Genomic DNA, 26,203 nt, shown 5'->3' with positions numbered 1-26,203 from the left:
GTACCTAAAGAAATAATCATAGGGGAACTTATAGCCTTGAATGTTAATATTTGAAAAACTTCTCTATTTCAATTTTCTGGTGGTCTGCTGTTGAACTACAACTCATCTGTACTCCACCTAACAAATGTTAATTGAATAGTCACAGCATTTTCTATTTTGTTTGTTTTCCATTGTTTCCCATGTATTTGGTACACAATAAATACTTATTGAATAGGAAAAAAAATGAATGAAAATATGGTAGAAGTAAATAGTCTCACACCTTAACTTCAAACAGGATCATAAACAAGGAGAGGCCTGTCCATCTTTAAAAATTCAGGAGAAATAAAATTCACAAATTTTATCAAACATATTTCCACCAAAGCAAAGTACTTGTATTTAGATTATAAGACCAAGAATTTAAAATACTTTAATATTGTTCCTTTAGGAACATAATGGGTTGATAAGTTCAAAAATGTTTATTTACTAGACAAATGAACAATTCTGTCGGCAAAAATGTCCTTATGTTTTAATTGATGCATGCTCACACAATGTTAAGGGAATGGTTAAAAAAAGAAAAGTAACCTACAGAATTTGCTGATGGATGGGTCATGGAATAAAGAACCACCAAGAGGAAACAGGAGGAGAAAAGGTTCAGAAGACTCAAAAATCTCATGAAATCATGGCACTCCCCAAAGAGGAAACACTAGGAAAGCAGTGTCTGCAGAAAATAGCATCGAGAGTAGGACAGACACACTGTTTGAGACCATCAAATACCCAACCTTCAAAACAAAGAAGGAAGTGCCAGAAAACTCAACCTGGCTGAGCAAATCAATGCAAGCTGCTTTGAAATCCTCAGGAGCAACAACAATGTTCATTAGAGACACCACTGGTGTCCAGAGACCTCAAACTAAGTGTGCACAGTGCAGGTCAGAGCCTTTGGTTATGCTGGTTCTACTGTCCTGTCAGTCTCATGTTCCTGCAGGCCCCAGCCATCTGGTCACTTGAGATTTCCCAAAATAGAAGAACTTATTGTTTCTAGCTACAGTTAGGCCTAGGAGTCTAAAACAAGAATCTCAGGGGTAAAGGGAAAGCAGGGGAGAAGGAGAGACTGACACAAGCAGTTCTGTTAGCTTTAGATCTGGCCTTGGCCTCTCATCTCCATACCAGAGACTTTAGGCCAAACTGAAATTTACTCTAGTCTCACACTGTACTATTCATCCACAGCACCCATATCTAAGGTCTACTCCCTGCTCCCTATCCCATGCCAGCCTAGAGTGAACAGGATGATGATTACTGCCCTTCGAAGATTCAGACATGGGGCTCACTCTGAACGAGTTCTCAACTTGGCTTCCTAACCAAAACACGTAGCCCCCATTCTCAGGAAGAACAAGAATTCCAAAATTCTTGTTCCAAAAGGAAGCTGATCATCTAGACTTCAAAGATCCCAGAACTAGGATCAGAAATTATAGAAAAGTTTGTCAGTTGAGACCTCTGACTGATCCCTTAAAGATACTCTAAGGGCAGTATATATGATTGTGAGATTCTTCCATGTTGTTATATGTAACTGGAGCTCGTTAATTTTCCAGGTGTATAGTGTTCTGTTATACAAATATACCCCCAAATATTAAGCCTCTACTTTTGATTGACATTTGGGTTGTTTCTAGTTTGGAGATATTATAAACAAGTTCTAACATTTTACACATAAAAATAGAATGTGACATCTAAAGAGCATTTCAACCTACCATGCTACCATTAATTTTTCCATGACCATCTCAAGATTTCATTTTCAAAGGACTCATAAAATTAACATCACCTTCAACATGGCAAATGTGTATTCATGTGTGACCATATAAATATAAAATTTGACATTATTTAGAGTTAAAAAACAAGTATGCTAATTGCTTATATTAGTAGTGAACTATGTGCTAATTTTAAATAACCTTCCCATTAAATCACAGAAACAATATAAACTATCACCCATTTTAAGACAGAATACATACAAGAATATTCACTGCATCCCTTTTTCTGAATTTGTATCGAGATCTCTCTCCAGAAACAATCCTGAATATGGGAACACAACTTGCAAGCTTCCAAACACCTCAATAAATGGATACTTCTATAAAACAAGTCTCACTAAAATGTTAAATGAGAAGAGAACGACAAAAACAAAACAATAGGAAAAGTCAAGGGGAAAAAAATATTCATTGCAAGAACATCAGGAAACTGAGAGGAAAATAACTAGTTACATGAATGCCGGCACACCCATGCAAAAGAGCGCTGTGCAACTCTTAAAATGAAATAGGAAGATCTGTAAGTACTCCTGCAAAAAGATCTCCAAGTTACTATTGAGAAACAAGCAAGAGGTGTTAGTGTGGATAAACAGTATAATGTCATCTTTGTAAAAAGAAAAGGAAGTGGCATTCATGTTTTTGCTCCCCTGTACAATATCTGGAGGGCTACAAAAGAAAATGTAAAACAAGTTATATCAAGGGAGTGGGACTATAGGACCAGGATAGAAAAGAAACTTTCACTGTAGAATTTTAATTTCATATCCCATTTCTTTCATGCTTTTATACTACTACATATGTGTGTATATGCCTGACTGTCAAAAACAATAAAAAGTGTATTTTCTGAGACCAAAGAAACATAAGTCAGAAAGACAGCTAAACAGAAATTTATAAACTGGCATAAAAGCACTAAGCAATGATTCCTACTCTTACTGAGCCATTGAGCCAAAAAGGGCTTAAAGATTTTTTTTTGGCTGGGGCGCCTTGGTGGCTCAGTCGGTTAAGCGTCTGACTTCAGCTCGGGTCATGAGCTCACGCCCCATGAGTTCGTGCCCTGCACCAGGCTCTGTGCTGACAGCTCAGAGCCCGAAGCCTGCTTTAGATTCTGTGTCTCGCTCTCTCTCTGCCCCTCCCCTGCTCATGCTCTGTCTCTCTCTGTCTCAAAAATAACATAAAAACATTAAAAAAAAAAATTTTTAATGAAAAAAATTTTTTTGGCTAATTCAGGATTATGATGATAAAGAGTCAGAGTACTATCTTCATCTTAAAGAAACAAGATTTGCTGCCAAACTTCATTTCTCATTAATACAAGAAAATCCCTATAAAACTCTATTTTTAAGAATTTTAATGTACTCTGTAATATCCTAAAAATCAAACCACTGTCTTTAAAAAGCAAGTTCAGAATTAGAACACATAAAGATTGTTCTATAAAATATTGTAAGGTTCAGTTTAAATAGTAGCTGACAATAATTAAAATACATAGAAAAAAACAAGTTTCTCTTATATATGATAGTATTTCATATTCATATTTTTGTTCCATGTTTATAACTATTTATAGAGTAAATGTAATTTATTAGATTAGCGCTGTGTCACTAGGACCATGAAGTTAAAACCAGGCACCATGATTCACCTAGTGGAAGCTTCTCATATTACAGAAAAAAATGAAAAAATAAACTTGGAACTCAAAATCTGGAAGAATACTTAGGTACCATCTAGTTCTTTGATTTATAGATTAAATAATTGAGTTTCAGAGAAGTTACACAGTTAGTTGAAGGCAAAGCCGGTACTCCTCACTTCACAGTCAGAGTTATTTGACTCTAAACCACACTATAAACCCAATCTTCAAGGTCATAACAAATATCACTGATATAGTCCATACTATATGTATTAATAAAGATAGGAACTTCCAGAAATTACTGAAAGCCTGCATGAAAACTAATCTTACATGTATAGCAATAACTCATAGCTTCATAGAAACTATCATCTTAGTTATCATTTATAAACACTGGCTCCAGAATAAGAAAAAAATGAGTTAATAATCTGGGAAGTAAGAAAAACTTAAAGAAAGTAGCAAAAGGAAGGTATCTGGTAATCATCCATTCAAGTAATCTGTATAAAGATACTACAAAATTATTAAACTACCATGGAAATCCAGCTTACATCCTGGCAAAAAAATGTCTAATTGGATACAAAGTTGAACGGATGGGAAATTTTTAAACATCACCAAATACCATAATACAGGTATTTGAATATAAGTCACTTTCAAATTTAACCTAAAATATAGATCAGACCAATGAATTCAGTTAATGTTTACTATGACTATGTACAAACCACAGATTATTCTGAAGAAAAAAATCACAACAATGTTTTCTCAAACAAAAATGTGTGGACTCAGGTTCTGAGCTCTTGTAGATGTGTAACACAGATTCTACTGGAAAAACAGGGTTAGCAAGAAGAGTAATGGGATATTAATAAAATGACCGATTTGTTGTCCTAGGTTTTCCTGGCCAGGAGAATGGAGAATGGAAAAACTGAACCATGAAATCAAAAAGGCATCTGTCTTCCAGGTTTCTCTCTGCCAATGTCTTGAGAAAAATGTTTGAACTTTCCTGTTGGCTTTGTATGCAAATAGCTCCAGATGCAAAGTGAACCACATCTAAGTTATTTGGTTCAACATCTGCTGGTCCAATTCCCATTACTCCTTCTAAAGGGTCGGCTTGTGACAGACAGTTTAGTTTGCCCTCTATATAAGCTGTTTTGAAGGAGCTAATTTGGATTAAAGTATCTATCTAGACCGCTTGTTTTTCCCTTTGATGGTCAATGCATTCTAATGTGGTTCTGTGTAGTGCTACAAGGAACTTAGAAACATATTGGAAAGGACAGTATTCAAGGTTTCGCCTCCCACCTCGCCTTCTAGACAATTTATATTTCTAAAGTTAAAAGTAAAAAGTAAAAAGTGAACAGTCATTTGCCTCTAAAACAGCACCACCCACATTGTACACAATGGCAACATGACAATACTTTCTGACCGAATATTCTTTTCATGAAACCTGTATCAAATATTTGAAGCTAAAGTTATTGATAAAAGCACTTATCAATATTAACAACGCATTTCATGAGATATCAGTGATTTGAGCTGACAATTTCCATATGGGATCACTGAAAATGGAATGAGGTCTACAGCACACAGCACTCAGTGTCTGATACACAGCCGACTTTCAAACATTTGATAAATGAGTGAATTAGTGAACGAATGAACAAACAAAAAAACTAAAGAATTAATTTAAATAAATCCCATGGATTCTGAAACTTTGGATCTGCTGCAATTGGAAAGCAATCAGAAAACATACTGAACCCAAACTAAGACTACAGTCTAATGTTCTTAGAACTCGTAAGGTCAAATAAAAAGAAAGTCCTTCCTTCAGAAAGGTATGGGTAGAGAGGACAAATTGCATTGAAAGGTAAAAATGAGGAAAAGAGAAGAAATTAGAATATCCATCTATATATGTATGTCCATATTCTGTAGAGCACTACCGGAGCACCTGGGTGGCTCAGTCGGTTAAATGTCTGACTTCAGCTCAGGTCGTGATCTCATAGTTCGTGAGTTTGAGCCCTGCGTAGGGCTCTGTGCTGACAGTGTAGAGCCTGGAGCCTGCTTCAGATTCTGCGTCTCCCTCTCTCTCTGCCCCTCCCTCACTGGGCTGTCTCTCTCTCCCCCTCTCTCTCTCCCTCTCAAAAATAAATAAACATTAGGAAAACAAATTTCTAAAAAAAGTAGAGCACTACCAGTCTTATACAAATTTGTAAAAGATACTTGAAGATGATTTCAAAAAACAAGATTTCCTTGCCTTAGAAAAACTCTTATTCTACAAAATACAGTTCTCTGAGTTTATAACTCAAAAACTTTCTGATCTTATATACTATGCAGAATCTGGAATGATTTTCCTTTGGAAAAATGTTTAGAAACATAAATAAGAAAAAAAGAAAACTGGATACTATTATTACGTCTAGACCCTAATATTTGTTAACTAAAATTTAGTCTAACTTCTATTGTTCTCGACTGTTACCTGCTAACACACAGTAAGACCAGACAAGAAATCAGGGGAAAAAAAACAAAAACAAAAAAAACAGCAAAATAGCGATTCTCTTTTTCTGCAAATCTGTGACTACTCTTGTTAATCATTACTTCCAGGTCACTTGTCTGTATTAGTAATGACCATGAAAGTTCACTGAACCGTAGAGTATACCTTCTTTGCCATATTTGAGTAATTATCTAAGATTTCCAAGATTACTGTATTTTTTAAGGCAAGTTTAGGTTTGCTTCCTCTACCCTGTGGTTGAAAGACTATTTAATTACCTCCAAAGAAGTAAAAACACTTAAAAAGAGTTACTTGTTGTATGCTATATTGTATACCTGAAACTAATACAATACCATATGTTAATTAACTGGAATTAAAATAAAAACTTTTTTGAAAAGAGTTACTTTTGAAAGCAAATGTGTTCTACTAATCATCAAGAAATAATTACTGAGCATTATTTACAATCAAGGTAAAATACTATACTAAGTATTTAGAATTCATAAAGGTTTAAATAGTCTCTACCTACCAAAGTTTAGTCTAAAGTAGACATGTAAAGGTAGCAGTCATAATGATAATACATTTTTTCATATAAATTAGTACACCCATATTCATAGCAGCATTATTTACAGTCAAAGAAAGCAACCCAAGTGTCCATCAATGTATTAATAGATAAACAAAATGTGGTCTGTACACATAGTGGACTATTAGTCAGGCTTAAAAAGGAAGGAAATTCTAACACATGCTACAACATGGATGAACCCTGTGAACATTATGCTAAGTAAAATAAGCCAGTCACAAAAAGACAAATACACTATGATTCTATTTACATGAGTTACCTAGAGTTGACAGAAAGTAGAATGGTAGCTGCCAGGGGTTTGGGGGAGGGGCAAATGGGTGGTTTTGTTTAAGGGCTTTAGAGTTTCAGTTTTACAAGATGAAAATGTTCTAGAGATTGGCTGCACACCAATGTGAACATACTTAATGATACTAAACTATACACTTAAAAACAGTTACATGGTAAATTTTGTGTCATTTTACCACAATTAAAAAAAAAAAATACCAACTGGCATGACCTAAGTCCCAAGCAAGTGGTGCAGAAAAAAACTGATATAATAGCTCAGAAGAAAGAAGAGTTATGAAATATAGATTCAGTAAAAGCTCTATGCCTTATTTTGAAAGAAAAGTGAGACTCAAGTAAGCAGATAGGAGATGAGGGAAGGTATGAAAATCAGAGCAATGGCAAAGTGATAATAGACATCATCCAGAAACAAAATGCAGATCAAAGTTTGGCTACAGGCTTCAAAAAGAATAACCATGGAAGATAAAGCTAGAAGGAAAGGCCATGAAATAGAGAGGAAAATGCTTGATAAAGGCAACTGTTTTCATTGAGTATCTTTCACTAAAATAAAGTAATAATTATCACCCTTGTACTGACAGTAAAGGCAGAAAGAAAAGGAGATTGATAACCTCATATTCACTTGTCTCTTACTTACATTCTCCAACTCCCATGATGATGGAAGTGTGGAGACACGTTTTACAGGTTAAATGCTATACATGGTTAAATGCCATGAGATACAGGCTTACAGGAAAGAGTTTGTATACAAAATTAACATGTGAATTTCCTTTATTCTCAATGGCAACTTTTTAATATCATCATCAGCTCTGCACAGAAACTAGCATTTTAAAAAGTCCCACTGTGTAAATGATCCTAATAGTACAGTGAGATGCATGTTTTGAGGTACCTCGATTCATTAACAGTATTGTAAGCTATAAACAGACACTGTTTACATGATAAATTAATTATCCCAGTTGCTATTATGAAATCATCCTCCAACTAACTGCCAGCCCTAAAGCAAGATAATCATTAGTCACACTAAGCCTACTACATTCTTTGCTTAAAATCTTTTATCCTAATCTCGAAAAGGAAAATTTCTATTCTCCCCCAAGTACTTTAAAAACTTAAACCAAATGTTTCTGAGTAATCTTCTTGGATTTTAAGATGTGGTAAAACTTGGTTAATATTCATCTCTTTTAAAAAGATCTTTCATATAGATTACAGACTGCTAGGATGTAGGTAGAAAACCAGACAAAAGGAGAATATTAGTCTTTTCTAAAACTGAAAAGAATCTACTTTAGATCTCTTAAAGCTTCCTATTTCTCTGGACTTTGGTGTGGAAATGATTAAATTGTTATACTAATTAGGATGTTCAGATCACTCTTGTCTAAACAACTTCGGATACCTGAATCAGAGGCAAACAATACAATACTAGCAAGCAGAGGAAGAGAAACCATCTTCAACAAAAGAGAAAGATTATTTTGGCTGAGCAAACATCTGCCATGTCTTAACTTTAGCTTGTGGCCAGGTTTCTTTACCTCCACTTCTGCAAGTCACCAAGGAAATTCAGAAAGACTTCAGATCTGACTTTTTAAGGGAGTAAGGGAGAAACTGTGTGTGTGTGTGTGTGTGTGCACGCAAGTGCGTGTGTGTATGCATGTGCACACTAAAGGAATTGTTCTTTAATTCTAATTAGGCTTTGAGGACTTGACCTACAGATATATAGATACATAGATGGGACATATAACATTCACTCTTGGAGAACAGGAATTAGATAATCTGCCCACAATATATAATTCTTTATTACACTGCCACAATAATTATAGCAAAATGGATTCTGTTCTTGCTTTCACACAAAGTAAAGAAGTACAATTTGTCTTCAACTTCTAATCTACTGAAACCATTTCTTTAAAAGCCGCCTCTGACTGTGAGGTTTTTCTCAGTCTCCAATCTCATTGACCTCGCTACATATAGCCTTTGATACCAGTGACCATCCCTTCTTTGAAATGTTCTACTCCTGATGCCTAGCCCATACTCTCCTTCTCTCTCGACCTTCTGTCCTTTTCTTCCTCCTGTTCCCCAACTAAGGACATCTAAATTTCTCTACTTAACCCTATTCTCTTTACATACTGTTTCCTCCAGTTATCACCTACAACTTCAACTATCATATCCATGAAGAAACTCCCAAACCAAGAACTCCAGCCCTAACCTTTCTCCTGAACTCTAGGTACCTTAAATACACGTCTAGGACAAATTCATTAGGCTTCAAACCGTCCCAAATTAACTTTTTAATAAAAGTCTCTATTTCTGTTCAAGGAAATACCATTCCTTCAGAACCAAGGCTTAAAATCTCAAATATCAATTTTGACTCCTCCTTCTCCCTCACATCCAGTCACCCAGACAGCCCTGATGATGGGGTTTTTTGTCCACAAAAGAGTTATTGAAAAAGAATGGAAATATAATCTGAAAGACTAGATTTCATTCCTAAACATATATATCTGTATCAAACTCCAAAATTTTATAAACCATCATTTTGTACAAGAGGTATACTGAAGCTGGCCTATCTACCTTACAATAAGCAAAAAAGTGACAACACACTGAAAATCCTAAACTGTTATATAAATATCATTATTCTAATTCTTCCTACTGATTTCCACTGTCACCCTAGTCATCATTCATTCAGCTATTCATTCGTGTTTTTCTTTAATTATTCTATGAATATTTATTTAGGGCCAGCTATAAGCTTGGCACTGTGTTCGACATGTAAGACATGACAACAGGACAAACAGACATAGCACCTAACGTCACAAAACTTACAACCTAAAATGCAAGTCAAAAAATAGGTGTAGATAGGTGTGGGAAGGTTCTCTGGGAAGGCCTCCCAGAAAAAGAGATATTAAAGCAAAAGACAACACATAAAAAACAGAGGAGTTAGTATAGAAAGGGAGCAGGAGAGTGTGGCAATGGGGAACAAGGTTGAGAAATTCCAGGCAAAGGAAACAACAAACATAAACCCCTCAAACAAGAATGAGCATCCTAACTAGGTCATACTTTCCCATGTTTACACCTTTGTTTCATTTATTCTTCTCTCTTCAAAATCTTTCCCCATTCTCCCCTCTCTGCCTATTGAAATCATAAATATCCTTCAAAGCCCAGATCGATAATATATACTGACCTTCTAGGACAGTACTTGACTCATATGAGGCCTAAAATAAACATTTGCTAAATGAATGGATGACGAAATCATCATTCTTCCCAAATCACAAATCTGCTTCATATTACAAGTACGTATGTGCCTATCTTCTCTTGAAGTAAAGGACACATTCCCCTAGTACTTAATGCATAATAAGCACTAGAAAAATATTTTAGGATGAATAACTCTAATAATCTAAGACTAAACAGAGCTGTTAAAGAAGGATCCTTTTATCTTCTACCTCCAATTTTACAATGATTTGGCAGAGCAAAAAGTCTAGAAAATTCAAAATATTATTTATACATGAATTATATTAATACTGAACATTAGGTCTTCCATAAAATATCTCTAAACACTAGAATTTATTTTTGCATTTGATATCTTGGATGGCTAAATTTTTATTTTTAATACTTATGAATGGCCTTCCTAAAAAAAAAAAAACACTTCTAAATTTAAATACTGGTGAAGATGTAAAATTATTTTAGAATATTTTTAGAATATAAGAATAAGGAGTCTTTTTAATTAATTAACCAGGCAGTCTAAAAATATTATTTGGTACCTCATTTTTCTAAAACTAAGATGAGTTAGGAAATGTAAATTATACTTTAATTTCATTTAATGTTCATGATATCATTTTTGGACTCATGCCTCAAGCCACACTGCAGAATTTGTTATGCAATTTATAATCTGTTAAGAGAAAAACCTAAATTAAATCTGGGTCATTCCATTTTTCAGATCAAAGAAGGCCAAGTGCAAAGTAAAGAGGCTTTCAAAGAAAAGGCAAAAATGTTAAATTAAAAAAAAAAAAAGAAAAAAGAAAACCTCTCTTACTGCATAGTAGTACCTGTAGGAAAAGCAGCCCAAGGAATAGCAGGAGACGTAGTTTGGGTTTCGCCATTTCCACCATCAAAAATCTCTGCAGCCTAGGAAAAAAAGGCAAATTTATTTTAGAATATCTAAAAAGTAGAAATGCTAATTGCAATCAAGCCTTCCAAATTCTACAAGCATATTCTCTGTGATATACCCTCCAAATTACTCAACTGCTTTTCAGTCTTCATTGCTACCACCACAGCCACTACTCACCACCCCCAGTACTCAGGCTGCATTATTTTTAAGTAAAAACCTTCCTTCCTTATTAAAATATATCTCGTGCCAATGAAATTTTTATTTTGCATATCCTTCATCACATTTTCACTTGTGAGCTTTATACCTAAGAACTCTAAACTAACTCACCACAAATTTGCTCATGTATGTAAGAATAAATATATTTTACTTTAAAAGTATCAACACCAAATCTTTTTCATTAATTAGCACAAAAGCTAATCAAGATCAATCTAAAGAAATAGGATTCGTCTATATTCTTGAATAATCTACCAGGTGGATTTACTGGCAATCAACTCTAATAGAGAATTCCTAAAGCTGGTGTTTTAAATTAACAAGCCTTCCTACTAAACAGTTTTAAAAGTAAAGGACAGTCAATTACTGCATGCTGAGTTTGTGGGTAAGAGTGAAGAGTTTTCTCTCCCTTAAGTGTCCAGGTCACAGCAAAATTATTACTGAGAAAAGGAGCCAGAATTTCAATTTGGATTCCGCATTGAGTTGTCAGCCAAGAAGCAGTCAATTGAGACAATCTGCCATGGAAGCTAAGTGACACAAAATATAGTAATTATTACCTATAAACTATGAAAAATGAACATGGTTTATAAGACCAAGGACAGAGACCTTCCATATTTCTACAATTGGATGCAAAAAGAAAGAAACCTAATAACCAATTAAATTAGAATAATTGGTTAACATTGTAAATATTTAATACTGAAAAGAACAGATCCACTGACTGTAACAATGAAATATAATTTTACTCTGAGGTAAACTACCCACTTTATTTTTCTCTGATATAATAAATCAAGCATGGTTTAAACAAAGGAGACCAAACTAAGTTTTAACCTTCAAATAACTGACAACTCCTAAACAATAAACTAAGATGATATCTGAAACATATATTATCCTCAAAATGAAAGGAATTTTAACAAAATTTTAAATGTTACATTTCAGTAAAAGATTAAATCACCCAAAATATTAAAGAAAATGGAAAAAAACATACAAATGTGCTAAACAAACACCAGTTTTAGATGAAATAAAACAGGTATGCTCATATTCCAAATACCTCCATTTTGACAGATAAAAAGATCAACGGACGAGAAAAGGACCCTAATCTAAAAAAACTCACACCATTCTTTCATGGTTTTCAGAATACTGAGTATATACTTAATATCTTGTTTCTATTAATGTCTTTAATTAAACTCCCTATTTTTAAAAAACAATCTCCTTTTCACCAAATTCCAAAGTAGGTGAAAATCTTACTAAAAAAAGGAAAAAAAAAATCACAGAGCTCACTTAGTAGTTCCAAGACTTGAGCTCAGGCATCCTGACTCCTAATCCAGAGATTTTCCTGCAAGACTATACTGGCTCCATAAAAATAACTGGGTTACAAAATATTTCAATAAAATGAACACACACTGAAAAGGATTACGGAAAAGACAGTGCTTCTTCAGCTAACAATTTCCACTTACAAAGCATCCAACTCAAACCTGAGAGAATAATCTAACAACACAAACATGCTAATTAGCTCTATAAGCCACCAAAAGGCTACGTATTTAATATACTAAATCAACTCATTACAGGTGTAAACATGAAAATATGTGACAGATCTGCAATACTCATCCCTCATCTCACAAGTATTTCCTAATAGACATGTATCCCAGCAAAATCATCAGCTGACAGTTTTTACAACTTCTTTAATGCTTCCACTAGTAGCACTTAATTGCTTCAATTCAAACCATTCTGATGGGCATGGCCAGATGTTCAATAATAATAAATCATTTTTATCTTTCAAAAGGGATATATTTTAATTCTCCTTGATTTCATTTTTTTATTCCAGTTTTACATTAAAGATGATCCAGAAATGATCCTGAGTACCAATGACAGATAATACATTTTCAAAATAGTATACTCCATTATAATCCCACAAAGTTAAAGCAATTACATAAGCAAAATAAGGTAATTGCACATACCTCAAAACCACCAAAATCATCATCATCCATTCTTCAAGTACACCTGAAAAATATCAGAAGACACTGAAACAAGCCCACACACACAGTTATTTACGTCAAAATATTTTTCTTACTTAAATGTATATATACATTTTGACTTGCAAACTAAAACTATTTCATTTGGGTTTTAAGAAACTACTTTTTAAAAACTATATGGGTATGCATTTTTTAATGCAAAAAGACTGGGGGGTTTTTGGCAAAATTAGCCATTCAGGCAAAATTAGCAATTGCTGTGACTTTTTCAGCAACCATGTATTTTGCCATTTGTGTTGAGACGCCAGGAGTGGAAAAATATTCTTTTACATTTTAATTTGCTTTTCCCAAATTGGCGCTAGGGCTCAATTCAATAATGCTTCCTGCTTTTTGCATCTATTCCTCAGTTGTCTGGCAACATCAGCACAAACTCCAACTAAGAACAGGACTGTGGTGAATTTTTGGAAATCTGTCCCCTACCACAAAGGTTCTTCCCTCGGTTTCATGGCCGAGGTTGATTTAGATTTTCAAAATTGATCAGCATTTTTGAGCTGTGGCCACAACTTCTGGAGCATTTTGATATGTGTATTTTTAGCTGAAACTACTTTGCACTTTTGGAAAAATGTGGAGCAAGTTACTAGGCTGATCAAGATAAATCAAGTCATGTATTCACGAGAGACCAGCGAAGAGAAAAACACAAGTGAATATCCTGAATTCCTCTCTTCTTTACACTTAAACTATGTTAAGACAGACAAGCAGTTAAGAGAATACATGCTTTATTTTGTCCTAAATGTGTGTCATAAAAACAGAAGGAAAAAAACATGAGTACCTGGGCTTTAAGAAGAATAAAAAGAAAAAGCTTTTATCTAACAAACCACTAAAAAACCAAAAAGCCCTGAAAAGTAAAACAAGCAATAGATGGTATACATTTAGATGAAAAATAAGTTTATAATAAATTGTGATTCAGTGGTCCAAGTACTACTCTAGTCAATAACTGGTTTCCTTTCTTATCTTTCAAAAGTGAACTATCCAAATTATTAATTATAGTTTCCTTGACTCACTAATACAAGATGAACCTGATTATAGGAAAACAACCTTCTCCAACTTCTTAAAAAAACAGCAAAACAAATTAAACCATGTTAAGCGATAATTCTAAAGGGATTTTCTAAGGCACTTTGCTTTAAGTGATGAAGCAGTAGTCATCTATAGTCATGTCTTGCCTTGTCAATGAAATTAATATTAATGCCTTCAAAAATAAATTCAAAAACTAGTCAGAGAAAAATACACAGTAAAACACAATCTCAAGGATTGTTTTAATAGACAAAGAAAACTTATATTCACAGAAACACAGTAGGTAATGACACTAAAAGGAATATATGTAGACAGAAGTACATTATAAAAAGGAAAGACATTAAATTAATCAAAATGAGATACCACTGTTGTCACCATTACCTACAATTTAGTAGTTTGATGAAAATTTTTTAAAGATGTATTTCTCAAAAAAATCAGAGCTAACCAAGTCATCCACATACAACACTTAAAAAATACAAACCAGACTTTCAGAAACTTTTGATGGTGGTTAGTTTAAAATGGAATTCACATTAATTCTGTGTCTCAAGCAAATAGAAATCTGTATGTGATTAAATTTTTTATGAAGAAATTATGAAATAAGAGTGATATGGATACTGAGAATTAACCAAGTCTAACTATAAACACTAAGTTTGTGTTTTCCACATGTATCCCACGAATCTCAGTAGACAATTAAAAAATATTTTTAGCATCTACCACATTATATCCAAATAATATGGTTTCAAAAAAATAGAATTTCTAGAGTAATGCTTTTATGTGTTTTGTAAATTACATCCCAATAAATTATTTGTAAGATACCAGAAAACTTGCAAACAAAAACAAATAGCCATATTTAACAATCATTTCAGCTTGTTTGCATGTGGTAATGAACCAAACACCATCAGTTTTTTAAGTACTGATTTAACTCTACAAAAGAATGTATTAACGACCATTGATGTTTTCCATACCCCAACAACCTCTACATATTAAAATGCAGATGGTAGTCTTCTACTTTATTTTCAAAGAAATGAAATATTAACACATTTTAAAAGATACATGTGTTTTGGGGCATCTGGGTGGCTCAGTCCGTTAAGCATCCAATATTCTTAACTTTGGCTCAGGTCCTAATCTCATGACTTGTGAGATAGACATGGAGCCCTGCTTTGGGTACCGTGCTGACAGTGCAGAACCTACTTAGGACTCTCTCTCTTCCTCTCTCTCTGCCCCTCTCTGGTTCTCTTTCTCTCTCTCAAAATAGATAAACTTAAAAAAAAGAATAAATGTGCCTTGAGTTTCTTAAAATACAGTAATTAGAGAAATATTATTTTAAAGCATTAACATTTCTCCAAATAATTTACTTTCAAATCCTGCAATAGTTGCTGTTTCTTTCTAAGCCTTACAAAGAGCAGGAGGAAGTAATATTAACAGCACTGATTTGTGAAAATCAATTTTACTAAATACAAAACACAAAAATTAGTTTTTAAAAAGAAATATTACAAGTGTGGTCTTCTTTACAGATTTAGCTACTCCATCACATTTAAAACAGTATTTTATCTAAAATGCATTTATCCTTTTTTAAAATATTTCTAGCATTTAACATTATATCCCATTAAATTACAACTATAATACAGCATCACCAAATATACCTGTCACATAAGTTATAGAGTCATGAGCCTGACCAAAAAATTGGCAGATCATTAGTTCATCTTTTGGTGTCATGGCAGGAGATAAGATGCATACTTTGTTATGATTAGGTATCTACATTGAAAGATTTCACAGTATCTAGTTTAACAATTCTCAGACTTCTTTATATCTGAATTTGATCTCTTCTGTTGTGCTAGTATATAAATTCCCTCCTTTATTATTCTCAGTATTTAATATATTGCTGATATTTTACAAGGAAAACATATATACAACACTTAATATAACAAATTTTTATTACGCGACTCTGTAGAACTGAGCAGTCAAGATCCTCAAGGTGTTACAGTCTAGGAAGAGTGGGGTGGGGAGAAGAGTGAAAAAAAATGCAAATTTTAATAACATGAGCTATAAAAGAGCATTAAGAAAGAAGAAAAAGTGTCTAAGGTGGAAGGAAAGATTTACAGATGTGATATATCTAGTAGGAGCATCATAAATGCTTCAGGGGGGAGATATTTGAGAAATCTATTTCAACAGACCTAACAAAGAATTTTAAATGGCACATTAAGAACATGCATTTTATTAGTCTTTTCCTAAAAGATAGCAAAGATTTGTTTTGATTGTTTGCTTCTGCATAAACACAGGGTCAAAGAGAATGTGAAATGAGAATACTGCAAAAAATTCTGAAAGCAAATACAAGAAAGATGAATCTAAAACTACTAGTGCGGAAAATAAGGATCAATCACATTTACATCAAAGAATCCACAAAAGGCTTAGGAATGCATGTCAATGAAAGTTGTGTAAAGGTAAGACTCAAAATAAAAGTGGCAGATACATCCCAAGATCCCCTTCTACAATCTGCACAACAGGAAAACTTATAGTTCTTCATCACAGCAGAAGACTGGGTTTATTCCCTGGACACGGTAAAGCCAAGGGTCTCTGGATTAGAGGACACCGAGACAGCTGGACTAAGTCAAAGTTGTATTCAGTACTGAGACCCATTCTCCCAGTCCTCTTTCATCACTTGGCAACCAAACTGCCAGCAGCTAGGTTTCAATCTCTAGTCATCAGAGTAGAAGATTCTTCTCTGGTGAATCTAATCAACTCATGAAAAGGACGTCATCAGAGGCACCACCAAAGAAAAAAAAAGTTCACTCAGCTATCACTACTTTGACAAATCCTATCCATATGCAGAAAATTTCCAATTTGCTCCTGATTTCAGTAAAATAATGAATAGTATAAAGGCTAAAAGAAAAGATTATCAAGTCAGGTTGCCTCAATTCAAATTCTAGTTCTGCTACTTAAATGTGTTACACTGGGCAAGTTATTTAAACACTGTGTACCTCAGTTTCCTCATCTGTCAGAGATACTACTAGTACTACTACTAATAATAATAATAATGGTAACTAGCTCTTAAAGTCATTATAAGGATTAAATAAATAAAATAGATGAAGCACTTACAACAGTCTCTGATACATTCTAAGCATTATATAAGTGTTTGTTACCTTATTAGTAGTGTTTCACTCTTACATATGAGCAGATGGCCAAGGACAATAAAAGATACGAAGAAAGTATCTAATATAAAAAATAAGAGACCAAACCAAAGAGAAAGAAACAGAGACTACACAAGAAAATTTTCAAAAAATAAAACCATAACTAGTACTTTCAGAGAATTAACAACAGAAGATAGTGCATCCATGGAATAAGAACAGGAAGCCTTCATTTGGGGGAAGAGGGGGAAGAAATGAGAGAGGGATGTGCACCCAGACTAAGGTCTTGAAAATAAAAATGATTACAGAAATGAAAATTGCAGGGCAGAAACTAAAGCTGAGGAAATTCCTATTAAAAGAGGAGTATAGGGGCGCCTGGGTGGCTCAGTCGGTTAAGCGTCCGACTTCGGCTCAGGTCACGATCTCACGGTCTGTGAGTTCGAGCCCCGTGTCGGGCTCTGTGCTGACAGCTCAGAGCCTGGAGTCCGTTTCAGATTCTGTGTCTCCCTCTCTCTCTGCCCCTCCCCTGCTCATGCTCTGTCTCTCTCTGTCTCAAAAATAAATAAAAACATTTAAAAAAATAAAAAAAATAAAAATAAAAAAATAAATAAAAGAGTATAAAAGAAAAAGAAATGTAAAGTCAGAGTAAAAACATAAGAAAATTAAAAGATCCAGTCCAGAATATGCAATATCTAATTATCAGGAATTCTAGAAAGACAAAGTAGAGAAAACAAAAGGAAAGAAATCATCAACAAAATAATTCAAGAAAATTTTCTAGAGACACCTGGGTGGCTCAGCCCGTTAGTGTCTAACTCTTAATTTCAGCTCAGGTCATAATCCCAGGGTCATGGGATCGAGTCCCACATCAGGCTCTGTGCTGAGCATGGAGCCTGCTTAAGATTCTGTCTCTCCCTCTGCCCTTCTCCCCTGTTCATGCTCTCTCTCTATCTCTCAAGAAAGAAAGAAAGAAAGAAAGAAAGAAAGAAAGAAAGAAAGAAAGAAAGAAAGAAAGAAAGAAAGAAAGAAAGAAAGAAAGAAAGAAAGAAAGAAAAAAAAAAAGAGAATTTTCTAAAACTAAAGGATACGATATCCAGATTTAATAGTTCCTCAAGTATCCAAGAAAATAGAAGAACAAACCCACACTAAGGCACAGTAGAGACAAGGAAAAGATCCTACAGGCTCCCAGAGAGATAAAATAGGTTTCGTACGAAGAATAAAGAATACAATCACATTAGAGTCTTCACAACAACATTGCTGGAAGGTGAAAGGCAAGGGAACAATGCTTTTAAAATTATGAGGGAAAATGATTAGCAGATAGAATTCTAAAATCAGGCAAACCAACAAATAACTAATGTGTGGGAAGACTAAAGTCATATTCATACTTCAAAGTGTCAAAATTTTTATTTCCCATTCTATAGAGTAAACCAAGGGAATAAGACACAAGGAAGAAATGGGGTTAGAAAAGAAAATAGGTGATATAACCAAAGTGAAAACCAAAGGAAATTCTCCCAGAATAGTGGTAGAGTTCCCAAGCTATCTATAACACAAGAACAGAGAGCAACCCACCTAAATTAAAGCAGATCAGAAAGCTCCTGGGAGGACTCAAGCAAATCCAATTAATAGACTCTCTCATGTGTTTTACCATATCATGAGAGTAATTTTAAACAACTGTGGGAGAATTAAGAGTTGAATTAGTGATTAAAACATTAACCAAATTAAAAAAAGAAAAAATAATACGTTGGACAGGAAAAGTAAACATTATAACAGTACTATATTTTTTAGCCATGAATACTATTTACATGGCAATAATAAACAATGAATAACTAACGGCACCAAAATTATACTAAAACCATATCGGAAAGCTAAGAGAAAGAAGAAGCATGTGGTATGAAGTGTAGAGAGGGTGATGAAAGACAGCTAAAGCTTCATCTTCCATATTGGAAAGTTGCTGGGTATGAAACTGAAAAATGAAGAAGTAGCAATAATAAACATGTTTAGGGATATACTGGTAAACACTAAAATTATCAACCATATGTACTAAACATCTTGCTTCTAGAAAACAAGAAAAGGAGAGGCTAGAAGAGAAGAGCAGGCATAGGAGATGGTTATGTTTCATAACAAGTATTTTACAACTTTAAACTGTGGGCACATATAACTGATTTCTTTAACAACAGTATTAGAAGACATCATGGCACAATGACCAACCATCTATTATTTCTATCAAAACATTTGGAAAAATAAAATTCAGGGAAAGTTACTTTTAACAAAACTATAAACAAAGGCATAAATGCTTTAAATTAGTATTTAACCAGTGAAAAAATTAAAATTTTTCATGTTAGTCTCCTTTATAACATTTATTCATTAACATTTATTGTAAGTGTTTATACAAAATGGAAAAGCGTACCTCAAACACCAGAGCTGGAAAAAAAGTCTAAGAGAAAAAAAACAAAAACCTTAGGTGAGTGACTCAAAAAGTACAATCTCCGGAGATCATCCAAATGATTCAATCATCCCAAAGTGTCCTACTAGTTGACACTGTCCACTTAGCACTTCAATCTCTAGCCCATCTGAAAAACTACTGGGTAACCAACATCCTCACAGTCACAGTATTTTTCCATTTGATCCTTTTTCATGCCATGTTTCCTATAAGCAATAGACAAGTGATTTTTTTTTTTTTTACTATCCTGGGCAAACATAAATTGTTAAGAAGAAAGCAGAACAAAGGAAACACACACACACACACACACACACACACACACACACATACATACACACCTCTTAGTTAAGGTTAAAAATTAATAGCCACTAAGACTGAACTGCCTTAGAGTCTAACCATCTAAGATCAGAATTTCAGGCTTATCTGTTCAAGGATATTATTTATTTACCTAATTTTCTGTAAGCTCTTCTGAGGTAGTGTCGGGACAATTTTATCTACTTTTAACTCTCTGGTACCTTCAACTGAGCAGTTCCTAGCACATAGTAGGGTCTCAAAAAATATTTTTGAATCAGTGCTTTTGGAATAAACCACTAAATGAAAACAAATGAGTTGCTAATAGTTCCCACATGACTTCCCTTCCCCTTTTACTTCTCCAAGAAAAACATGTTGGAACTTGAGTGGTAGAGGATCAAGTTGCTAGCACTAAAACAGCTCTATGCATATTAAGGCATGAGTTTGAAGGCCTACATCTTAAAAGAAATTATGCTGCTACACTCCTCTCTCTTAAGTGTCCAATTATTATTAGGATTAATAATAACTTTGACACTTCCCGGATGAAGCAGAATTACAAAATAATTGCTATACTATAAATACCACTGCCAATGGCAAAATATCGTCACAAGTTAAAAAAACTGAGATATTCACTACCTGAAAAACATTCTATTCATAAATGATCAGATAGGAAAATATCCCCAAAACAATTAATAGTTCTAGTAACTAAATATTTTCCTTTATGTAATTTTCATCTGTACTTAAATTTTTGTCTTTGCCAGCCTTCATTCAAGAAAAGTTACATATCCCAGCAGGTAACAAGAAACAAAAATTGCAAAACACTTAGACTCTCCAAATGCTTACCTATTTTCCAACTCTTTGGCTAATTCTTCTATTTTCCAACCTTTTTGGTTAACTCTTCTACCTCCTCTAACTCCTTCAGAGCAATCTTTCCCTCAGCTGATGGATCTATGATCCTGTCTCATTATCTTCTCCTTGAAAGAGTGCATTCACTCTCATGATCTTAATGCTCCACTCAAATTTTCCAAAATTAACCACCTCACTGGGTTCAGTCATATATTTCCAACCAAATAATAAATACTTTTGTATGGCTATTTTACTGTCAACTCAAAATTCTCACTGTATGAATTATACCCCTATCTGGCAAAATCTCCGCCCTCAATGAATATTAGTGGGTAGATATCACCTCTTCTCACATTTTAAAAGAGGACACAGTCCTCTAGATAGAAGGAAACAAGATTTAAGAAATACTACAGTCTCTTTCTCATCTTTACTTCTCTCCAAGAGAAAAATAATCAAAATAAGTGACAGGAGGACATCCATAGGTGTCCTACTGGGTGAGATTAATGTATAGAATTCCCACACACAGTACTGTGCATACACAGTACAAGCTCTTCGAGTTTCTCACTGGGAACTGTGTGCCCGTTAACATATTATTCCTCCAGTGCAGCTCCCATGAGTGAAGCTCATCAGAGAAAAACTTCATTTCCTTAGCATAAAGACATGTTTTTTAGCTTGTGACTAGATGAGTAATAGGAATTCAGAAGAGAACTTGTGAGAGACCTCATTTCCACCTCAGTCCAAACCACATTTACATTAAACCTTTAATAATAAAAGCACTTTTCTGATTCCTATGACTTGGTTCTACTTCTCAACTGACTCAAATCTGGAGTGGTACAAGGCAACTGATAATGGCTCTCCCCAAGAACCACCACCAATACCCAATTACCTAGCTTCTGCCGAGAACTTCAGACAATTCACTGTAATTCACTGGATTCACAGTGCTGCCTATCCATACCCATTTTTTTCTCTCTTTAAGCCACTTCTTCTAATTCTCCAGAAACTATGTCAAAGATTCTCAATACTCCTGAAACTTCCAACCTTTTCATTCCTTTCTGTATTCAAAACACATGACCAATCCTCCTGCTAAAACAGAAGGCATTTTTAGAGAAGTTCCTTAACTTCTTTCTACCAAAACTAGTTACCAGCATCTGTACCAAGCTATCCCACTTTCTTCTGCTCACACTGAAGGAGGAATCCCTCTGTGTTCTTAAAGCTAATTCCTCCATCTGTGTTTTCAGAGACTTGGCTCTCTCAATCGTTCTTTCTCTTAAATACTGAACTTCCTCCTCTTATTTGGCTCTTCTCAAAACACTGAAACATGCTCCAGTTCCTACATCTTTAAAAATGAAACAAAACAAAAACAAAAGCAAAACCATCCTCAACTACACATTCTTTTCCAACCACAGACCTCTCCTTTTCACAGCTCAACTTCATAAGTGCTGTATTCTTACAGCCCATGCCTGCAACCAATTACCTCCTTTTCACTAAATGCAAAAAGACACTTTCAATTCCTTGTCTTATTTGAACACTAACAACATTTGACCAGTCTTTCCTTCTCAAAACACTCTCACCCCGTGGTTTACAAGACAACCATACTTCTTTTCCCTCTTTCTTCCTATTTCTCTGGCTGCTTCTTCTCAATCTCCCTTGTAGGTTCTTCTGCCTTCCAGTTAGATGATGGTGTTCCTAAATACTCCAACCTACCCCTTCTTTTTATCTCACTTCAGAAACACTCCCTGGACTCACTTAAAATATAAGCTAAGAAATCTCTAGTTAAGATCCACCTCTTGAGCTCCAGACCCACATAAACAACAGACAATTGAATAGTCACTTTTCCAATTTGACAGGCACCTCAAATTCAATACAACCAAAACTGAACTCAAGATCTCTCCCATCAAAGTCAATTTACTGTTCCTCCAAAATACCTTCACCCAGTGATTGGTATTACCATCTACAAAACAGCTGGCCAAGACAAAATCCTGCAGTCACCTTTGCCTCCTTTTCTCTCTCACCTCATACATCCAATCAATAACCAAATCCTACGTCCTAAACACCTCTAGAATCCATCTCCTCCACTCAGTATCCAAATCTTTAGTTAGAGCCCCATTATATTTCATCTGGCTTATACCATCAGCCTTCAAAACAGTTCTGTTTCCAATTTTCTCCTTTCTACTCATTCTCCACTCTGCTACCCAAGTGATCTTTTTAAATACTCACCTAGTTAAAACCTTTCAGTGGCGCCTTGTTACTTTACGAAGTCAAAATTCTTAGCAAGAAATTAATGAACCTTTGTGCCAAGCCCTGGACAGTGTATGACCCCTTCTTAATATAACATTACTCTCAGGAGCAAGAAACATAACAAGCTTTCATAACACGCAAAAGACAGAATCCTAGACAAAATGACAAGATGGAAGAATTCTTCCCAAAAGAAAGATCAAAGAGAAACCACAGCCAGGGATTTGCTCAAAATAGATAGAAGCAATATATCTGAACAAGAATTTACAACAACAGTCATAAGAATACTAGCTGGGCTTGAAAACAGCATAGAAGACCTTGCTGCAGACAAACCATAGAAGAAACCCTTGCTGCAGAGATAAAAAAAATCTAGAAACTAGTCAAGCCGAAATGAATGACCCTTTATAACCAACCTAGTTTCTGCTACCATCCTCATCACTAATACATCCATACCCTGCAGTCATATAAGAATTTATATTTGAACCATGTGACTCTGGCCAAATCACCACACCTCTCTCGACCTCAGTGACCTCATATGTAAAATGAAAAAAATTATTACACGACTTCTAAGATATTGCATTGTAAGATCCTCTAAATATATTATTCTATGACTAAAATCAAATTCCTTTCTTTTTCATAAAGAACTTCCTGAATGGGGCACCTGGGTGGCTCAGTCGGTTAAGCCTCCAACTTCAGCTCTGGTTATGATCTCACGGTTAGCGAGTTCGTGCCCCACATTGGGCTCTCTGCTATCATCACAGAGCCTGCTTTGGATCCTCTGTCCTAGTCTTGCTCTACTCCTACCCCACTCGTGCATGGGCGCTCTCTCTCTCTCTCTCTCTCTCTCTCTCTCTCTCTCTCAAAAATAAACATTAAAAAAAAGATAAATTTTTTTTTCAACGTTTATTTATTTTTGGGACAGAGAGAGACAGAGCATGAACGGGGAAGGGGCAGAGAGAGAGGGAGACACAGAATCGGAAACAGGCTCCAGGCTCTGAGCCATCAGCCCAGAGCCTGACGCGGGGCTTGAACTCACGGACCGTGAGATCATGACCTGGCTGAAGTCGGACGCTTAACCGACTGCGCCACCCAGGCGCCCCTAGATAAATTTTTTTTAATGTTTATTCATTTTTTGAAAGGAGAGACATATAGAGAACGTTGAGTAGGGGATTGGCAGAGAGAGAGGGAGACACAATCCGAACAGGCTCCAGACTCTGAGTTGTCAGCACAGAGCCTGACTCGGGGCTCAAACTCACGATCTGCAAGATCATGACTTGACCTGAAGTTGTACACTCAACTGACTGAGCCACCCAGGTGCCCCATAAAAAAACAAAAACAAAAACAAAAAAAACCAAAAAATTTCTTTTTAAGTTTCAACAACAAAAAAAGAACTTTCTAAATATTTTCTATCCTGAATATGTCATTTTCAGTCAATAATATTACCATCATTCTTTAATCCATGCAAAATGCAGAAGCTAGGTGTCACCTTTTATTCTTTGCTTTACACTGTAGTCAAGTATGTTATTCAATCCTATATTAGTTTCTCCACTCTTCCTTTCCTTTCTCCTCTAGTGATCATCCCTGTGATTCAGATATCTACCACTATTTCTTGAAAATTATCAGAACTTACTAGTCATCCTGCTCTCCAATCCATTTATCACACTGGACAACTCCTTACAAAACAATGAAGTTTTAAACTCTAAGACTATCATCATGTCAATGTCAACTCCAAAGCTTTCAAACTAAGAATGAAAAATCCATCTCTCTGAGGCATGAACTTTGGAGCCTCACTGATAAGCAAAGTAAGCACGAAGACAAAGCTGTGACTTGCATTGGCATTAATCATTAAAAGTAAAAATAAGGGGGCACCTGAGTGGCTCAGTCAGTTATGCATCTGACTTCAGCTCAGGTCATAATCTCATGACTCATGAGTTCAAGCCCCACATCGGGATCTGTGCTGACAGCTCAGAACCTGCACCCTGCTTCGGATTTTGTCTCTCTCTCTCTCTCTCTCTGCCCCTCCCCTGCTCTTTCTCTCTCCTCTCTCTCTCTCAAAAATAAAAAAAAATTTAAAAAGAAAAAAAAAATTTAAAGTAAAAATAAGTTCTATAAAAAGCCTACAATTATATCACAATATTAAGGCATAAAAGGAAACACTATACAAGAAAAAATAGAGAAAAATATTATACAACAACACAGTAAAAACAGTGTTGACATTATCAGGTGCAGAAGATCACAAATTTAATGCTCTCTCCAATAAGAAAGTGTTTCACTTCTTTTATGGTTTCAAATGCTCTCATTTACATTTTTTTTCTGTTTATAGTGAAGTCCCATTTATCTGGATAGATATATTTACTAATCACATCTACCTGGAACATGGTTATTCTGATACAATATCCACAAAACTCTTCTGGATAGACAAGAGTGAAATTATAAACTTAGTATTTAAATACTTTATTCATAAATAGCTTTAAAGCCCTGTTAAGAATGTGTTTTTTCTTCTATTAGATCTAATTAGAGGCCCCCAGTGCTTCCCTGACCTCATTTATAACTCCCCCTAACCTACTCTGTTCTAGCTACATGGCCTCCCTGTCATATCCCTGCCCTAAAGTATCTGGTATTGTTGTTGTTATTGTTATTATTATTATTATTACTACTTTTGTTTTTTTTATAAAATCAGCTTATGGAAACCCACCACCAAGCATAAACTAAAGATCCTAACAATAAATTACATGTAACCCTTCCTTAGGACACAATTCTCAATTTATTTTTCATCATTCCCCTGCTTTCAAATTAATAAAGTTTTATCTCATCTGTAACTACTACCAAAAAGTATACTATTTTTATTTTGGCTATTTTTAAAGGGTATCCCATGACATATAAATTTGGCAGACAACTTTTTCACATATTATGTCACCAGTATTATTTCAGCTACCATTCATTTTTTAACTACCATAATATACCACAGTTTATTCGGTCACTTTCCAGTCAGTAGACATTTGAGTGTCTACTTTGTTATTGAGAACAGAACTGCTATGAACATTCTCCAAGACATCTACTTTTGTATATACACAGTATTTCTCTTGGGTATATGCCTACAAGTAAAATCACTGGGTTGTAAAGTTTGTCTAAATTTAACTTCACAGGATCATGAAAAACTATTTTCCAAATGGTTGCAGAAATTGTAGTTGTGGAGTAATGTATAAAAGTTCTGTGAATCCTCCCCCTTTCCAACACTTGGTTTT

The 26,203-nt window shown here is 34.8% G+C and overlaps 1 protein-coding gene across 35 annotated transcripts in view; it reads right to left on the bottom strand.

Annotated features, from left to right (window-relative positions):
* CCDC91 (coiled-coil domain containing 91) overlaps positions 1–26,203 on the bottom strand; it is a 389,726-nt gene that overhangs the window by 295,755 nt on the left and 67,768 nt on the right. For 14 of the 35 annotated variants that reach the window (XM_045061598.1, XM_045061595.1, XM_045061594.1 and 11 more), the window contains 3 exons: positions 12,945–12,987; positions 11,357–11,516; positions 10,718–10,796 (listed from right to left, as the gene is read on the bottom strand). In XM_045061598.1, the coding sequence (XP_044917533.1) occupies positions 10,718–10,796; positions 11,357–11,516; positions 12,945–12,970 (265 nt within the window). In that variant the 5' untranslated portion in view covers positions 12,971–12,987. Of the gene's footprint in view, positions 1–10,704; positions 10,797–11,356; positions 11,517–12,944; positions 12,990–18,718; positions 18,821–19,556; positions 19,584–26,203 lie in introns of those variants that run through there. The other 21 variants (XM_045061601.1, XM_006933592.5, XM_019834749.3 and 18 more) reach the window with 9 other exon arrangements.

Source organism: Felis catus, chromosome B4, assembly GCF_018350175.1.
Source record: "Felis catus isolate Fca126 chromosome B4, F.catus_Fca126_mat1.0, whole genome shotgun sequence".
Lineage (NCBI taxonomy): Eukaryota > Metazoa > Chordata > Mammalia > Carnivora > Felidae > Felis > Felis catus.
The sequence above is the reverse complement of the archived record's forward strand: the minus strand, read 5'-3'. Positions and strand labels throughout refer to the sequence as shown.